The 17,047-nt window shown below is 39.2% G+C and overlaps 1 protein-coding gene across 1 annotated transcript in view; it reads left to right on the forward strand.

The window, feature by feature from the left end:
- The window catches only part of LOC145994359 (obg-like ATPase 1), a 252,754-nt gene that overhangs the window by 171,910 nt on the left and 63,797 nt on the right, over positions 1 to 17,047 (forward strand). The window contains exon 9 of the mRNA XM_083130478.1: positions 890 to 986. Within this exon, the coding sequence (XP_082986604.1) occupies positions 890 to 986 (97 nt within the window). The remainder of the gene's footprint in view (positions 1 to 889; positions 987 to 17,047) is intronic.

Consider the following 17,047-nt stretch of genomic DNA (forward strand, 5'->3'; position numbering starts at 1 on the left):
TGGTGTGCACCTCGCGCTATCTCTCTAAAGAGACCAGCATTATTAGTTCTGTCAGACTTTTCAGCGGGATGTTGGCTAGAAGCAGAAGCATCACATTGTTTGTGATCAAGGGGTCCCGAGTTCGTTACCCGGTGGAGGCACATAGTGGTTCGGATCTCACTTGAAACCTCCGGTTTACCCGATTAACCTATCTGTGCATAAGGTGGACTTTTAAGGAACCTCAATTCAACCCAACACTTTGACGGGATGCTATATATGTAAAATTCCTGCTTCGAAACAAATTTATTACAAATTCCACACTGAATGCAAAATTTTTTAACGCGCTGGCTCTATCACCTAGCACAAGAAGGTCTTCATTGTTAGGACTTATTCTGGTTGGATGCGTTACATGCTTTTTTCTCACTACTAAATTCTTACATTTCAATCATAACAAGTGCCTTTAAAAAGATTCGCGCGCTAAACTAAACTTGCATGCAGTAGTGTTAAGTCGTTTTCCACTTAGGCGCACGTTGTCACCAAATTTTCTTCTGGGAACTTGACAGCTCAAGAAAGTAATTGGTCCTATAGGGCATTCTCTTGGTGTCCCATTTCGCTTTGCCATCTTTAAGGTCACCGACTCTGATGCTTCAAGGCAGGAAAACCTGCACCTTCCTTCCTAAACTGTCCCTGTTGGTGCAACCCTTTTTTTCTACCTCTCTAACTTTATTTTTTTACCTGTACGGGCGTGCCAAGCAGAAATAATCCAGTAGAAAGCAAGGCATTTGTAGCTATAAAGGGGACAGTGGTAGATAATTAGATATTTTCCTCCCTCTGTCTCTGTGGGGTTGATCTACCTCCCACCTGCTAGCAGCAGACTCACGGTGACATCTGTTCTGTCCTTCTTTCGCAGTGCTCTCGACAAAATCATCGTCCAGGGATACAAGGCTCTCCAGCTCGTCTACTTTTTTACATCTGGGCCGGATGAGGTGAAAGCATGGACGATACAGGTAAGTGAATAATACATTTTTATCATTTTTTATTTTATTGTAGTCGGGAGTAGATTGTCGTTGTTGTGAAATCATTATAACACCCCTCATGTTCTAATATTTTTTCCTGTTCCTTAGACAAGCAAGAGGCAATACATGATGCAAGATTGCTTTTCAGGTTTTATCAGGATAGAGTGTTAGTTGTGGATATTTTAGCATTTTTTTTGTTTTTTAGGATAGGTATAAGTTGTAGGCATTTTTGCATATTCTTGTTTTTTTCAGGATAGGATGTAAGTGTAAGCATTTTAACAGCTTCTTGATTTTCGGGATAGGGTGAAAGTTGTGGGGATTTCAGAATATTCTTGTGTTTTTTCAGAGTATGGTGAAAGTTGTAGGGATTTTAGCATATTGTTGTTTTTCAGGATAGGGTGAAAGTTGTAGCGATTTTAGCATCTTCTTGTGTTTTTTCAGAGTATGGTGAAAGTTGTAGGTATTTTAGTATCTTGTTGTTTATCAGAATAGGGTGAAAGTTCTAGGGATTTTAGCATCTTGTTGTTTTTCAGGGCAGAGTGTTAGTTTTAGGGGTTATGGCATCTTGTTGTTTTTCAGGCTAGGGTGTAAGTTGTAGGGAATTTAGCATCTTCTTTTTCAGGATAGGGTGTAAGTTGTAGGGATTTTGGCATCCTTTTCTTTTTCAGGATAAGTCAGTTACAATTTTCTCTTGACTACACGGCTGTCTACCGAACGGGAATGTAGTATCGGAACCGGTTATCAGTACCGGTACTAAAAAAAGTTATTCAAACATTTCAAAATAATCATTTTAAATATTTATAAACACCGTCCTAAGGTACTTATCACAATCGAGTACAAGGTCAGCAAAGTAATGTTGTACAAAAGTGATTTATAAACAAATAGGATAATATAATTCGCTGCATTTTCGTATTCTTAATCTTTCTTGAAATTATTTTTCTAGTTGAACGCCTCTTCCTCTTTCCCTATCAGAAACTTTGTTGCACGCACTTATATGGTCCAGACAAGTCTAGGTATAAACTAGATGACAATGGATATGTATAAGAATTGGCACGTATTCCAAAAGTTGACATGCGAGGACATGTTTTCTTCAATCAAAATGTTTATTAACAATAGATTCGAAGACGATTGACAACGATCGTTGTAAATATTACGATATTTCCTTAAGGAAAAAGAACCTTGGCACTAATGGAAGAAGTTCAATGAGTTTGCATGTATGGACGTCATGACGTGGAGTCCAAATAAGGTGGGGATATATTAGAGCAAGTGTTGTAATGTTGTTTTTAGCGAGAAAGTACAAAATAATCTTATGGATAGGAACTATCTCTTTTTCAGTGTGTTCATCTTTATTTCGTTATTCTGATTCTCTCTCTCTCTCTGTTTCGTAAAAATTAATTTTCCCTTCTCTGGCCTTTTTTTGTTCCTTCTCCCTCCCCCTTCCTCTGCCTGTGTCCCTGTTCTTCTTTTTCTATTTCTGTCTACCTTTTTCTCCTCCTTTTTCATTAGTCCAGTAGTCAGCGCATTGCCTCTTCTTGTAATCACAGTGGATCTGTTTTCTTTCGAACCTGTACAGTCACCGGCAATAAAAATGGGACCCCTAGATCTTGAACTCCTCGCTTCTATGGAAAGCGTTATGTGTGTTGCCAAACTCTACGGTGTAAGTAGAACTTGCCATTGAAAATTTGCTATTAAAATCCACTTACCGCTGTAGAGTTAGGCAACACACGTAACGCCTTGCAGGGAAGCAAATAGTATGTAGGTGATCCGTCGCCTGGTAATCAAGGGGTCCCGAGTTCGATACCCGGTGGAGGCACATAGTGGTTCGAATCCCACTTTAAACTGTAGGCCCTGTCCCAATTAGCCTATCTGCGCATAAGGCGGACTTAAACACCAACTCAATTAATCAATCAATGTACAGGGTGGCCCGTAAGTTCCTACCCATTCACATATTTTATGTGTCCAGTGTATCTGTGTGCTGTCCTTCATTCTCGCTGCATAATATTATGCGACGCCATGTTCTGTGAGACATTTTTCGCAAGCTATCAGGGGTTATTGTTCCAAATTCCGCTGTAACAGCTGCCCTCAACTCATCATTGGAATTATAACGTTGTTTCGACACAATGTCCTTTATGTATCCCCAAAGAGAGTTATCACATGTTATCAAGTCCGGACTTCTTGCGGGCCATTTCATAGGCGCCAGTATATTTCAGAACCACGACCTATTCATTTGTTAGGAAAAGTGTCATTGAGATATTCATGCACACAGAGGGCATAATAAGGCGGAGCCCCATCTTGTTGAAACCAAACATCATCTCTGGTTCCAAGTTCATCGAGTTTCAGTATAAACAATTGTTATAACATATTGAGATATGAGATACTAGCCCATACCAGAACATGGCATCGCATAATGTTATGCGCAAGAGCACACAGAAACAACTATACACTAGATACATAAAATATATGAATGGGTAGAGACTTACGGGCCACTCTGTAGGTCTGTTTGCGCCGACCTTCGTGGTGGAGTGGTTAGCACAGCGCACTACGATGACAGAGGTACCGGCTTCGAATCCCGACCTGGGCGTGGATGTTCTTTGTGAGAGTCTCCTTCATCGATTTCATCACTCATCCTCATCGTCGCGATTAGCCAAAAGAGGCAGAAAAGTGATGTAAACAATATCTGGGGCTGCGCTGATACCACTTTGAACTGATACTGATACCTATGCTTGAAAATTGTAGAAATTAGAAGTTATTCAGAAATATTGATTAATCCTATTAGTGGGTATTTCATTCAAATTATAAGCATCAAATTACCAGAATTTTGATTTAAAATATTACAAATAAAACTACATCAGAATGTTGTGTAATCACAAAATATAGTTTTTTGACATAATATTGGTACAAATTCGGTGCTAACTTCCAGGATAATTGGACTCCGTGAAAGTATCACGTGGTATATTTGCTGAACAGTTTACAATACCGATACAACTAAGCCCCGCGACAAGTTATCTTTGTAGCAACTTTTCGCATATGTAGACCCAAACGTGCGCGCAGAATATACAGGGTGAGTCAGAATTCAGGAACCGTAGGACTAAGGGATTAATCCTACGTCATTGTCTGGATGACCATTTTCCGGGGAGGTGGATAGATCGGCGAGGGCCCGTTGAGTGGCCCACGATGTCCCCTGACCTCAAGCCAAACTACCTATGGGGTCACCTGAAGGCAGTGGCGATTCGTGGCTTTTATTAGGTGTAGGAAGTTATGATCAACAAACCGAAAGAGAGAACAAAGAAAATACTTTGAAAATGTGTTCAATTAAACAGGCACACGTATCACTTGTACTGTCCACTGCATTCAGAATGTTAGCTGCAATCCTGTACCCAAGGGGGTCATGCCCCTCTAACAATAAAAAATTACATGCGATCCTAAAAATGTTTACGAAAATATAACATTGACAATTTTTCAGATTATGAAAGAATTTCGATTTTTCTCTTGCGCAAACGAATTTATTGTTTGTGGAGATAGGCAAGCTCAAGAAGTGTGCAGTCTGCAATATTTGGTCGTTTTAATTTTTTAACAATTGAGGGGAGGCTACCAGACGTCCCGATACCCGATTTAAATTCATTACAAGAATCATTGCTAATACGTAGGCCTACATAATTTAATTTATATTATTTTCTAAATATAGAATTAACGTGGCTGTTCAATGATACTGGTAAAAGAAAATTAAAGGAAATTTGAAAATATGACAATTTGCGGAATACAGTACTATTCTAATACTTCAGAGAATTGAGTGTAAACAAGAAGCACCAAACTGTACTCTGTGTGACAGCCTTGCGATTGCGATTGGGTTTCTGCTTGTTTGTCTGGTTGGGAAGGGGGGTCCTATGGGGAGTTTTAATTTTTTCCCAATTCTGCAATTGTATTCCAGCTGAAATACTACCATAGTGTCGTTGTCGCATCTAATACTCCACCAGTATTTCGAATCTTCCCCCACTAAAAGAATTTAAAAAATCCTGAGTATGGGCCTAGTTATCTTGCAAAAAATCACACACCGCGCCACTTGTTTCGATAACAACCTCGAACTTTTGAGTGAACCAAGCTGGTTCGACCACAGATATTATGTATATGCGTCTATCTGCGATTCGACGTTCATGGGGTCCTCCCTGCCTGTTGTCGTGTGTATTAAGGACAGCGTTGCCAACCTCCTGATAAGAAGAATTGCTGCTACAACTCTTAAATTATGCTAAATGCAAATAATTATGTAGTTTTTAAGTTCAATTTATGCAGCTATTTTGGAGTTGTGGAACTTGGGTTATCCATTATTTACTACAGTTAAACAACATTGAGAATTTCGCCCATCAAATCAATTACAATGTATATTATAGTGTGCTTGAAAAAGTTGGAGAAAAGATTAAAACAAGAGGATGGACCGGGATGTGATTGTAAAACCTTGTCCTTTAGTCGGCATACTTTCTCTTGTTTGGAACAAGCCCGCTAGAGAAGTACAAATGGGATAGCCTATAAAATATATTTCCTCAAAGTATCTTCCTTTGAATTAAATTTATCTTGTCTCTCAAAGACTCGCGTTTAGAGCACTTTGCCAAACACAGGGTGCCGGATGCCAGCGAAGTTCAAATTATGCTAGGTTTAGAACAGTAATCCAGGTTTGGCATCACTGAATGTAGGAAGCCCTCGATGCCTCCTCGCTGGCCATTTAACCGAGCAACCCCGCCCCCCTCCCTTCCACACCCCTCGCCCATTCCGCTGTTGGTGGAAGATCGAGGTTCCTCAGCAGCAGGAACAATTGTCGTCTCTGGGCGGCAGATCGAGCAAGCCATGAGCAAGCGAGTGACAGAGAACAGTAACAAACCTAGTAAAATGTACGCATATTGCGCTCATAATTTAATAACGTGCATTAAACTACTAAAAAAGTAGAAAACTGGAAATAAATGTAAATAAACTGTAGGAAGTTCCTTACTTCCTACATGGAGGAATCGCCCCCTGGCACCCAGATTCGCAACCTACCCCTTCTGCAAGGAAGGATAATGGAATGTGCCATGGAAATACCGCCTACCACAGTCCTCAGTGTCCTGAAAAACTTGGAGCGTCGTCTGAGCATGTGCCTTGCTGAAGAGGGTCAACATATTGAGCATATTATAGACAATATGAGCTGAGGTGAATAAGGCCGGCGTTAGACGAAATCATTTCCTTTAACATTTTTGCTATCATAAATGCTATGTAAATGCTTCCAAGAATCGTATAGCAGAGAGTACTTTACACGGAAGCATTTCATGTAACTTTTCGGCTAGCTTTTTAGTTACACCATGTATGCTGCTTGCACTGTGTAATTGAAACAACTAAAATATTCTTCCACCCGTGTACAGTAAACATTGTAAAGTATGTATTTAAGCAGCACAATTGTTTTATACCTAATAAAGTTTTATACGAAACGGTATTCCTCTCGGTTCAATAGTTATCGGCTTTTAAAAATATGAAGTGATACATTGTTTACATCGTGACTTAGAGGTCGCTTCTTATTGGTTATGTTACGGAAATAGGACGGGTTCTATCCTTGAGAAATGCCATGAAATCTGCCATGGCATCTGAAATGCCATAAGATTTTTCACTTTACACGGTAACATAAGGACGAAATATTATTTAGCTCACATTTCGAGTTGACAGGCCATGAATACATTTATATGGTTGGAAGTAAATTAAATTATTAATATGTCTGACAAATTTACAATTCATGATGGGTTAAAAAGGAGATGCATTAACTCCATTGCTCTTTAATTTTGCCTTAGAATATGCTGTTAGGAAGGTAAAAGAAACTAACGAAGGTCTAAAATTAAATGGTATGACTCAGTTGTTAGCATATGCAGATGATGTAGACTTACTGGGGGATGATGTAAATACAATTAAGAATAATGCTAAAATATTTTTCAAAACTGCTAAAGAGATAGGTTTGGAAGTTAACAAAGAGAAAACTAAATATATGCTTACAGGCCGAAACCAAGTGTTAGGTAATAATCAAAATCTAATTATTGATAACAACTCGTTTGAACCAGTTTCCAAATTCAAATACTTAGGAGTAATATTAACAAATGAAAATGATATTAAAGAGGAAATAAAAAGTAGGCTTAATTCAGGAAATGCATGTTACTTCTCTCTTCATAAACTTTTGTCTTCTCGTTTAATATCTAAGAAAGTAAAAGTTAAAATATACAAAACCGTAATTTTGCCTGTAGTATTATATGGATGTAAAACTTGGTCCCTTACATTGAAAGAGGAACATAAATTGAGAGTATTTGAAAATAAGATCCTTAGGAAAATATTTGGACCTAAAAGGGATGAGGAGACAGGTGAGTGGAGAAGGTTACATAATTTAGAACTACATAATTTGTATTCATGTCCAGATATTATTATAATAATTAAATCAAGAAGACTTAGGTGGGCAGGCCATGTGGCACGAATGAGAGAGCAAAGAGGAATTTACAGGATTCTTGTTGGGAAACCTGATGGTAAGAGACCTGTAGGAAGGCCAAGACGAAGAAGGAGGGACAATGTTGAGATGGACCTAAAGGAAATCGGTCGTGATGGAAAAGAGTATATAGATCTTGCTCAAGATATGGAAAGATGGAAGGCCTGTGTTGCTGCAGCCATGAACCTTCGGTTTGAAGAAGGCTAGAGAGTTAGTTAGTGGTTGGAAGTAAATACAAAGTCTCAGTATCCAACACAAACCTCGCCCCGTAAGCCATGAACGCCTCCTGGCGGTGACTTTAGCACACACTCACACTTCCCTTCTCTGCTCCGAGCGGCATTTGGTCAAAGGAGAAGTGAACAGCTCTCCCAAATAGCTCGATCGGAGGGGAGGCCAGGTCACCATTAATTCAACTTGTCCATCAGCCGTGAGTGAGGGGAAGGGGCTTGTAATTAGGAAGGTGACAAAGGTAGATTATCCGTGGACATATGTGATGGGTGCTTTGGAATGCGGCCCCTTAGATAATTACCCACATCCCACCCAACACTCAACACATCGATTCAGTGGCGTATTTACAATTTCTGGTGGGGGTTGAGCTTTTCTTTTTGCTCCTGCAAATTTCCGACCTGTCATTGTATTGACATCTTAGTGTGTTCACAGTACATGTGCGGTGTTTTTATAAAAATTGAATTTCTCTCGAGCTTATAACCATAGGCGTCAACAGTGTGTTTCTCAACCGCCGGCCCGCGAGAGGTTATGAAATTTGTCATTTTAGTTTGCCCAGCAATTTTCACTGAGAGTGGTAATCATTGGCGTAACTTGGAGCCTAACTTTTGGGGGAACATAATATAAGTCTGAGCTTAACTTTTTTGGAGGAGGGGTGGGGGAGTAGGCTCAAAAGTTTTCTCATCCTTAAAAATAACGACCAAGACTGTTTGATAAATAATGGCTACATACATACATACATAACAATTACTCATTACTTTGCTCCTCATGTCCCAGGAGAAACAAAAGTTATATTAATTTTTATAAACCTGAAAATTGTAGGGGGTCAAGTGTCCCCTTACCTCTACGAAGTTACGCCTATTGTGATAATATTCTGATTAATTGTAATTTTTCAGTGTTGAAAGTACAGCCGATGAATGAAAATCAGCACTTACAAAATAAATTTAACAATGTAATCATAAGATAGCTGCAAGATTTTATTAGATTCATACCTAATTTTATATTTGTCAACAAGCCTACACATAATCTTCATGATTATGCAATAATTTATTTATTAATAATTAATTTCAAGAATACATATTAATTGATGTATGAATTAAAAAATAAAAATATATATAGCACTTAAAAATATATATAATATTAGGCCACGGTCTCACTGTTAGAAAGCACCGTAAAATTTTTGTATTCTTCTGTTAAAATTTAACTGTCTCCCTTTAAATTTACAAAACGGGACGCGACCGTTTAAGTCTTGGGTCACTGTATTCGATTAAATTGGATTACATATACAGGGTGATTAAAAATGTTAACACTATATGGGAAATAAAAAAAACTTACTACTCACCGTCTACTTTGTAGGATTAATTGTGACGGAAAATGTGCAACGAAACTGTTACCCAATAAATTCGTGTCATTGCAGCAAAGTTTCCTCCTTTAAGCAAATTTTCTACTTTCATATAATGTTTATACATTTTTTTGAATCGCTCTGTATAACATTGGTCGAAATTTCAATCACCCTATTTAACAATGGTCTACATGAATTTCAATGTCTCACAGATGTCTGATGTTGATGTTTGAATAATTTCAGCATGCTGATTCCAAAAATGAAATCCATTTTTATTAAATATCTTGCAGTATTCATCAGATAACTCACCTTCGGGGCGAGTTTATAACTAAGTAACTGGGTAGTATTGTCTACATTTTAACGAAGATTCTCTAAACGTGGATGCTTGGCTGAAAACTGAATGCATCAAATATATCTATTCTATTAGTAAACACATGTTTATACAGTGCCTTTCACTGTCGAGTCTTCCGTGAAGCGGCGGCTAACACGCTGGGCGCTGGAAGGGCGTCTGCCGGCATTTAGACCCTCAGCTTTACGCTGACCTTCGCACTGGACGTGTCAGTGCTTCAGTATCGAGATAGCTGGTGTCCAGTTTGGACGTGCTTGTAAAGTGTTAAGATATTAAAAAATGTTTTAGATTGTTTTGTTTTATTTTGCGTATTACTGGTGCTTTTCTGCAATCTAATAATGCCACGCTATGCGTACAATTTAAAACAAGGGATTTTTATGTACGACTCTTACGTCATCATTACGAATTCTTGTATGGAAGTCAAAAAGCGTTTGGCAGCAGAATTCCCAGATGTTCCTGTTCCACACAGAGACAATGTTCGAGAACTTACAAGCAAATTTAGGGAAACAGAGTACGTTCTTGATAAAAAGCGAAGGGTGAAACGACGTTGGAGAACGATTGCTACACACTTTTCAACTTTTAAACCTGAAGCCATACATTAGAAGAATTGAAAGAAAACATTAGGAGAGTAATTGAAGCCATTTCCGAAGAGGAACTGATACGTGTTAGTGAAATTTCCTTTAAAAAATGCCGTAAATGTGTAGAAGCAGGAGGACATAATTTCGAACACCTCTTGTAACAAGGCACATGCTCATTTTAATTTTAACTGTCTGTGTAATTGTACGAGCTTATTTCGTGACATAGCTAGCAGTTCCATTTACGCGGATGTTGCATTCAGTTTGCCGGCAGACGCTCTCTCGCTGTCCGGTGTAATAGCCGTCGCTCCGCGGAAGACTCGACCGTGAAATGCACTGTAGTTTGATGCATATTTGTACAGTCACGGACACTGCCGGATTGTAATGAATACATTGACTTCAATGGAATCGTTACAACCCGGCAGTGTCCGTGACTGTACATCGTTTGTGAAGGTAACATCGAAGTTCATCATGTGATACAAGTGAATATTTCTATATATCTGTACTTCAATGAACATATGATGCATTTTTCTCCACGCTGCACTTAAACATTTGGTCTGAGCTACAGACTTCATGCATTTCTTGGTTTCATCTGATGCCTTACTTTTCTGTGTATATCGTGGACACGTTGAAAAGAACTGAATTTGCCAATGTGCTTGGAGACAGGGAGCGTTTGACAGAACGATTGCAGAGATGAAATATAAGTCGCCCACTCCCTTAGCGTGTATTTTGCATTCTCATCACCCTACCCTGCCCCCAATTTCATCGGCGGAGGGTTAAAAAAAGAGAAAATATCTTCAAATTAAAAGTAGGCTCGTTTTTGGTGATCGTCGAATGGCACATGTTCCGCACATTCTCATGCAAATCGTGGGGTGCAGGGGGAGGGCCAATTTGGTTGGCGAGGATAATTTTCTCAGGCAGCAGCCAGAAGTAATCCCTTCTCCCCCACCCTTCCGCCGAAAGCTCTTCGGTCTCCTTCAAGTTATACAAATAGGAAGGTTTCCTGCAGTGTTGCCAGGCGCATTTGTTTTTCTTTGGGGAGACGTGAGTTTCTCGCATTGTGCTACCAAAAGCGGATTTCCATTGTTTGAGTTTCATTCAGCTCGTCACTTTTCAGAAATATACAGCAAGGCTTTAACATCGCTATATAAAAAGCGAAATTGTTTCTAAAAATATGAAAATTTCCCTTTTTAATAACTAGAAAACAATAAAATATCTCTTAAACGGGATGTTAGTGAGAGGAACACTCCAACTTTCATGCTTTCTCTCATAGTCCGTGTGATTATTTATAAAGTTCAATTTATTCCCTTACGGGAGTTTAATTAAGAAATAAGAATCGGTAAAGTTGTAATCCACAAATACAAAATACATCAAAAACAAATAATCAAGTTTGCAAGTTTTTCATCAGCGTAAGAAATATTATGATTATAACATCAAACAATAGGGAACGGGAGGGCCCCTCCGATGGCGCAGTGGTAGCGTTGTCGCCTTGTAATCAAGGTGTCCCGGGTTCGATACCCGGTGGAGGCACATAGAGGTTCGGATCCCACTTTAAACTGTAGGTCCAGTCCCGATTAGCTTTACTGTGCATAAAGTGGACTTAAAACACCAACTCAAACCAATAGGGAGCGGAGTATAGACGATACTAAAAGTCGATAAATCCTGTACGTTTTCCGCCCCGAGAATATTCCGAATTTGTTCGAAAATAGCGAACATTAATCTCACCTCGAAGCACTGGCGTACAGCCCCTCCCGAAATTTTGAGAAAATCAAAATTTTCAAATGAAAGGTGTAAAGAACTCTGGGGAGAAACCAAAGTAATAGCTGAAACCCACTGCCGACTACATTTTTGTCTTCGAGCAACCTTTAACCTTTAAGACTAAGGTTATTTAAGTAAAGGGAAGCCTTTAAGACTCGATTTGGTGTTGTGCTCCACCAATCATGGTGTTACACCATTTTTGGTGGCAACTCGGTTGCATATTTTTTGGAGTATAGGGGATTTCGAAAATGTAAATTGGTAACCATTTTAAATGGCACCCTGGACTGAATTTTGCAGGCTAGCGAGGCTCTGGAGTCTGGACTCAAAGCCAGTAATATCCTCTGTGGGATTTGTGTTTTGCGGTATACCTGTGTGTTTGTGATCGTTCTTAAATCCATTACATCTTTTCACTATTTATCCTCATCTCGCGATTAGCCAAGAGTGGCGGAAAGGTGAAGTAAAATTAGTCGACAAACATTTCTAAAATTAGCCGCCCGAACAAAACAATTTCAGTCCCGTACGCACAAAATATAGTTTTGCCATGATAACTAAGGTACCTGATCCCAATATGGCCTACCCAAGGTTTACGATTGTTTCTAGTTGTCTACAAAGTAGGAAAGGTAACACTAGTGGCAAGATATTGGTTACATACCCAATTTGGCCTAGTCATATATTTTGTTCTTTCACATCAAAATACGCAACAGAAATTGTAAGGAAAGTACAACTATGTTGTTTTTAACGGTACATAGGTGTATTGATACACTTACATTGTATTTACATGTGAGATTTGCACAAAGAAATAATTGTTTATAAACCAATAAATATGGGACTGGCATGTCACAATTTGTTACCAGAAGACTGTGGATTACACATCACAGTCTGGGCAAATGAAAGGTCCTTTATCATCCTTAGTGTGTTCCACACACGCTACGTCATCATGAGAGTAGCAAATAGCAAATGTCACATTTGCGCATATCTTTCACGATATATTCCTATGCAGGCCATATTGAGTACACCTTACGTAGTGTTATTTTTCCCTTCGTTATAAACAGTACTTTAGATTAAAGTCTAAACTAAATACATTGTTGTAAAGTACAAATTATGAGCTATCATAATATGTACTAGAGATAAATAACTGTCCCTTGGAAGATGCAGTAAGTAATAACTTCCCCTATGCAATATTAGGTCACGAGGTCCAGCTGCTTCGCTTCTTTGTCCTCAAGTTACTGCACCATAGGTTCAGTCAACAGGTTCAATCACGTCATTCGGACAGTCTAAATAACATACTAACGTCATTTGTTGAATTAAGCTTGTAACTACTTGGAAACAGCAAATAGGCCATATTGGGTTCAGGTACGTTACTAATTAGACTCCGCAAAAGTGTCGCGCGTCATTTTTACGGACCCGCGAACGATGGAAACGCTGGATAAGTATCGGCCGGTATGGTAAAGTGAAGCCCAACCGATACCGATACCACTGGATACTTGAGCATCGGTATCGGCTCAGCCCTAATTTTTAGTGTCTAAAAGACCCCACCCCTTTATCTAAGTAAAAATGCCACACTGAGAAAAGAGTGATGTTAAAACCATAAAGGCATTGGTCGTAGGAGGTCCACACCAAATTATGGTTAATGTTTAATCTCAGTGGTGGTAAAATTACGGATGGCCACAAAATCCGGGTAACGGATATCCGGATTTCACATTATCCGTTTCTGATGCAACGGACAATAGTGATATACGGATAGAACAGATTTGATGAAGGATTTGTAGAAAATTCGTATAGTGAAATACAAAAGTGGCGAATAAAAGATTATGTGGATACCCCGTAAACGGATAAACGATAAATCACATTCGGATATCTGGACATTCCGAATTATGGATAATCCGAATATCCAATATCCGAATAGAAAATTATTCAATATCCGGATAAAATTTTATCCTGATTTGGCCATCCCTTGTTAAAATTATGTTGGTTACTATCATTTGTGTTATTTTAACAACACTGAAGTTGTATGTTGGCCAACATGTGGTGTGCACTTCCTGAGACCACTCACAGTCTGTTGTTTTAATACTTTTTATTTTATTATTTTATTTTTTAGTGTGCCGGACCCTGTGCCCGAGTGGTTATTAGCACATCGCGCTCCGACGCCAAGGGTCCCGGGTTCGAATCCCGCTCGGGCTTGGTTGTTTGTGAATGTCCATTCATCATTTTCATCACTCATCCCCATCTTCGCAAGTTAGCCAAGAGACACAACACGCGAAGTAAAATAAACTAAATCAATCAATCAATCAGTTTTTTTTTTAGTGCGTATATCTCCATATGGACTCTTTGCCTCAGCTCCCTGCATGCTTTTTCCGTGACAGTACCTGGCAACCCGTGTCCGTCGGCAATGCCAAAGGCAAGCAGAAGACCCTTCTCTTCTCACGGCAGAGGTGGAGAACTAAGGCAAGGGGTTTTTGGCTCCCCCCTCGGGCACCATTTGCATACCTAATAAGATCGGATTCTGACTACGGAATTGGCCAAGTCTGCAAATTACCTCCAAAAGTCAATAGAGTTGGTTGCGGGGAGGGAGAACGCCGTGTACCAGGAACTGCTTCCCACGTATTCCCGTCTGGAGCGTGACAGCGAGGTCTTTTGAGCCGAATCAATTGAGCGTTTTTTTTTTTTTTTTTTTTTTTTTTTTTTTTTTATTATTATATATATATATAGAGAGGGTAGAATAAGCGGCAAGGAGACTAAATTTGTTGGTATTGCACTGTGCGTGTGTCCATGGTGTTCGGTGCGGTTCTCGAAAGAACTAGAACATGATACAGGGATTTCATATATTTCTTGTTCCACGGTACCCGCACACAGAAATCTTAATGCATCAAATGCCGATTTCCGCGGCGGAGTCTTTAGCACAGGGCGCTACGACGCCAGGGGTCTAGGGTACGAATCCGCCTCGGCATGTGTGTGTTCTTTGTGAGGATAGCTTCATCATATCACTCATCTTCATCGTCACGATTAGCCAGAAGTGACAGAAAAACAACGTAAAATATGCTAATTCAATCGATCATTACATGCATCAAGTATAAGTCATTGATACACAAGAAACATCGATTGATGCACTAAAATATGTGTTTTGGCCTTTGATGCATTTTTGTACAGTCACCGGCAATAGGAATGGGATACCTTGATCCTGAAACACACACTTCCCAGCAAGGCGTTATATGCGTTGCCTAACAACACAATGATTTACATACCCTTAACAAGTGGCTCACTGCAAATGGGCTCGCAATTAACCAGAATAAATGCGTATACACAATTTTAGGCTCTAACTATTATCTTGAAAAAGTAAATTATGATACAATTAACATGAAAATTAAAAACCAAAACATAATTTATGCATCAACGGTTAAAAATCTAGGCCTTACTTTTGATCCCAAATTTTCCTGGGCAGGGCACATCTCAGCGCAAATGCACAAAAGCACTAACAATAATGAGATCACTCTACAGAAGGAGAGACTTTTTTCACTAGAGAAACGAAATTATATCTCATCGAAACTCTAATATAGGTTATCCTATTTTCGATTACTGTGATGTGGTGTACGCCACGAATTTACAACGTAAAATATCGAACAGAATACAAAAAATACAGAATTCTTGCATTCGTTACGTTCTCTCGATCAGGAGAAATCAGCACATCCTACCCTTGCTCAATGCATACAAAATCCTTAACATGTCTAGGCGAAGCCTTCTGCATCAGTGTTCTACAATATATAAGGTTTTAAAATTGCAAACACCTAGCTATCTCCACGAGAAACTGGCATTTAGAAATTCCATACAATACTAGAGGTCGGCGAAAAATCGACATTCCCCGCCACTCTGCTGTCAGTTTCGAAGGCTCCTTCTCCCTCTGGTCTGCAAAGGTTTGGAATGCTCTTCCCGATTATTTTTATTGCAAAGACGACAATTGAGCATTAGCTCGTACGGCTAAGCAACAGGACTCAAGTAAAGTAAAACCATGTATTTTGCAAACACTTATCTGACACAACGAATATTTCAACCTGTGTGCATGCTATTTTAGTATCGATTTGGAAATTGCGTATGTACACGTGTTTTTGTGTGTGCGTGTGTTAATGTATGTCATTGTATTCTCTTATAATTTTATTATTTTTTCATTTATGTCAAATTCATTCATGTCATGTTATGTTATATATTTATTCACCAGAGTTAGGTGGTAGAGCAGCCCAAGGCTGAATCTCGCTCTGTAGTAAATAAAAAGACTTTTCAATTGAATTGAATGATAGAAGTTGCCTTTGAAAATTTTCTGTGTAGTAAATCCACTAATTAGGCAACACACAATACCTTGCAGGGAAACGAGTATTTCAAGATCTAGGCGTCCCATTTTTATTGCCGGTGACTGTACATAGTTTGTAAAGATAACGTCAAAGTGCATCATAAGTAAGTATTAAATTCTATGTCAAGCTGAACTTTTCAATGCACGAATTGATGCGTTTTTAATCACTTTCTTGCATCTTTCTTGAGAATGTAATTAAAAATTTGGTACGAGCTACAGACGTTGTGCATTTTTATTTCAACTGATGCATTTTTTATCTACAAATCGAGCATTTTATCTACAAATCGAGCATTTCATGGATAATATGCGCCAGATAATGCATCATGGACTTCATCTTCCGAAAAGTCACTCGCGTGTGAGAAAGTGTCGGTCTCGTCTCTGTTTCGAAGGGAAGCTCTCGACTCCGTCTCGAGTCTCGAAATGCATAATCATACAACCTACACAAACACGACTTTATATCTCCTTTTGACGGTACATATTCCCTCCGAAAAAAAAACCTGAATTTTTATCCTGAATGTATGCAACGACGTTGCACATATTCTTTCGAGTTTGAAATTCAATTTTGGTCGTGTCAGTACTTGGGCTATTAGCACTAGGCACATTACACAGGGTCAAACCCCTTACTTTAACTAAAATCAACGCTTGTCTCTGAGATGTAAAATCTCATTTTCCAATTAAAAGCTGAGGCTATAATAATTGGACACTCAGCACATTTAAGGACTAAACACAGGACAAGACACAATCCCAACATATTTCTATGACCTTACACGGGTGTCGTGTTAAAGTCCTCCGCTTCTAATGAAGAGGTACCGAGTTCTATCCCCTGTGGAGGCATATTTTGGTTCGGATCTTATTTTAAACAGTAGGTCCATCCCCGATTAGCCTATCTGTGCATAAGGGCTGGAAGAACAGTTTGTGTCCAGCCAGACGCGAGGTCATTAAACTACTACTCCGTCCGACCGAGCTGTAAGGGGAGAGGTCTT

The sequence above is a fragment of the Lepisma saccharinum genome, chromosome 1 (assembly GCF_977018435.1).
Source record: "Lepisma saccharinum chromosome 1, izLepSacc3.1, whole genome shotgun sequence".
Taxonomy (NCBI): domain Eukaryota; kingdom Metazoa; phylum Arthropoda; class Insecta; order Zygentoma; family Lepismatidae; genus Lepisma; species Lepisma saccharinum.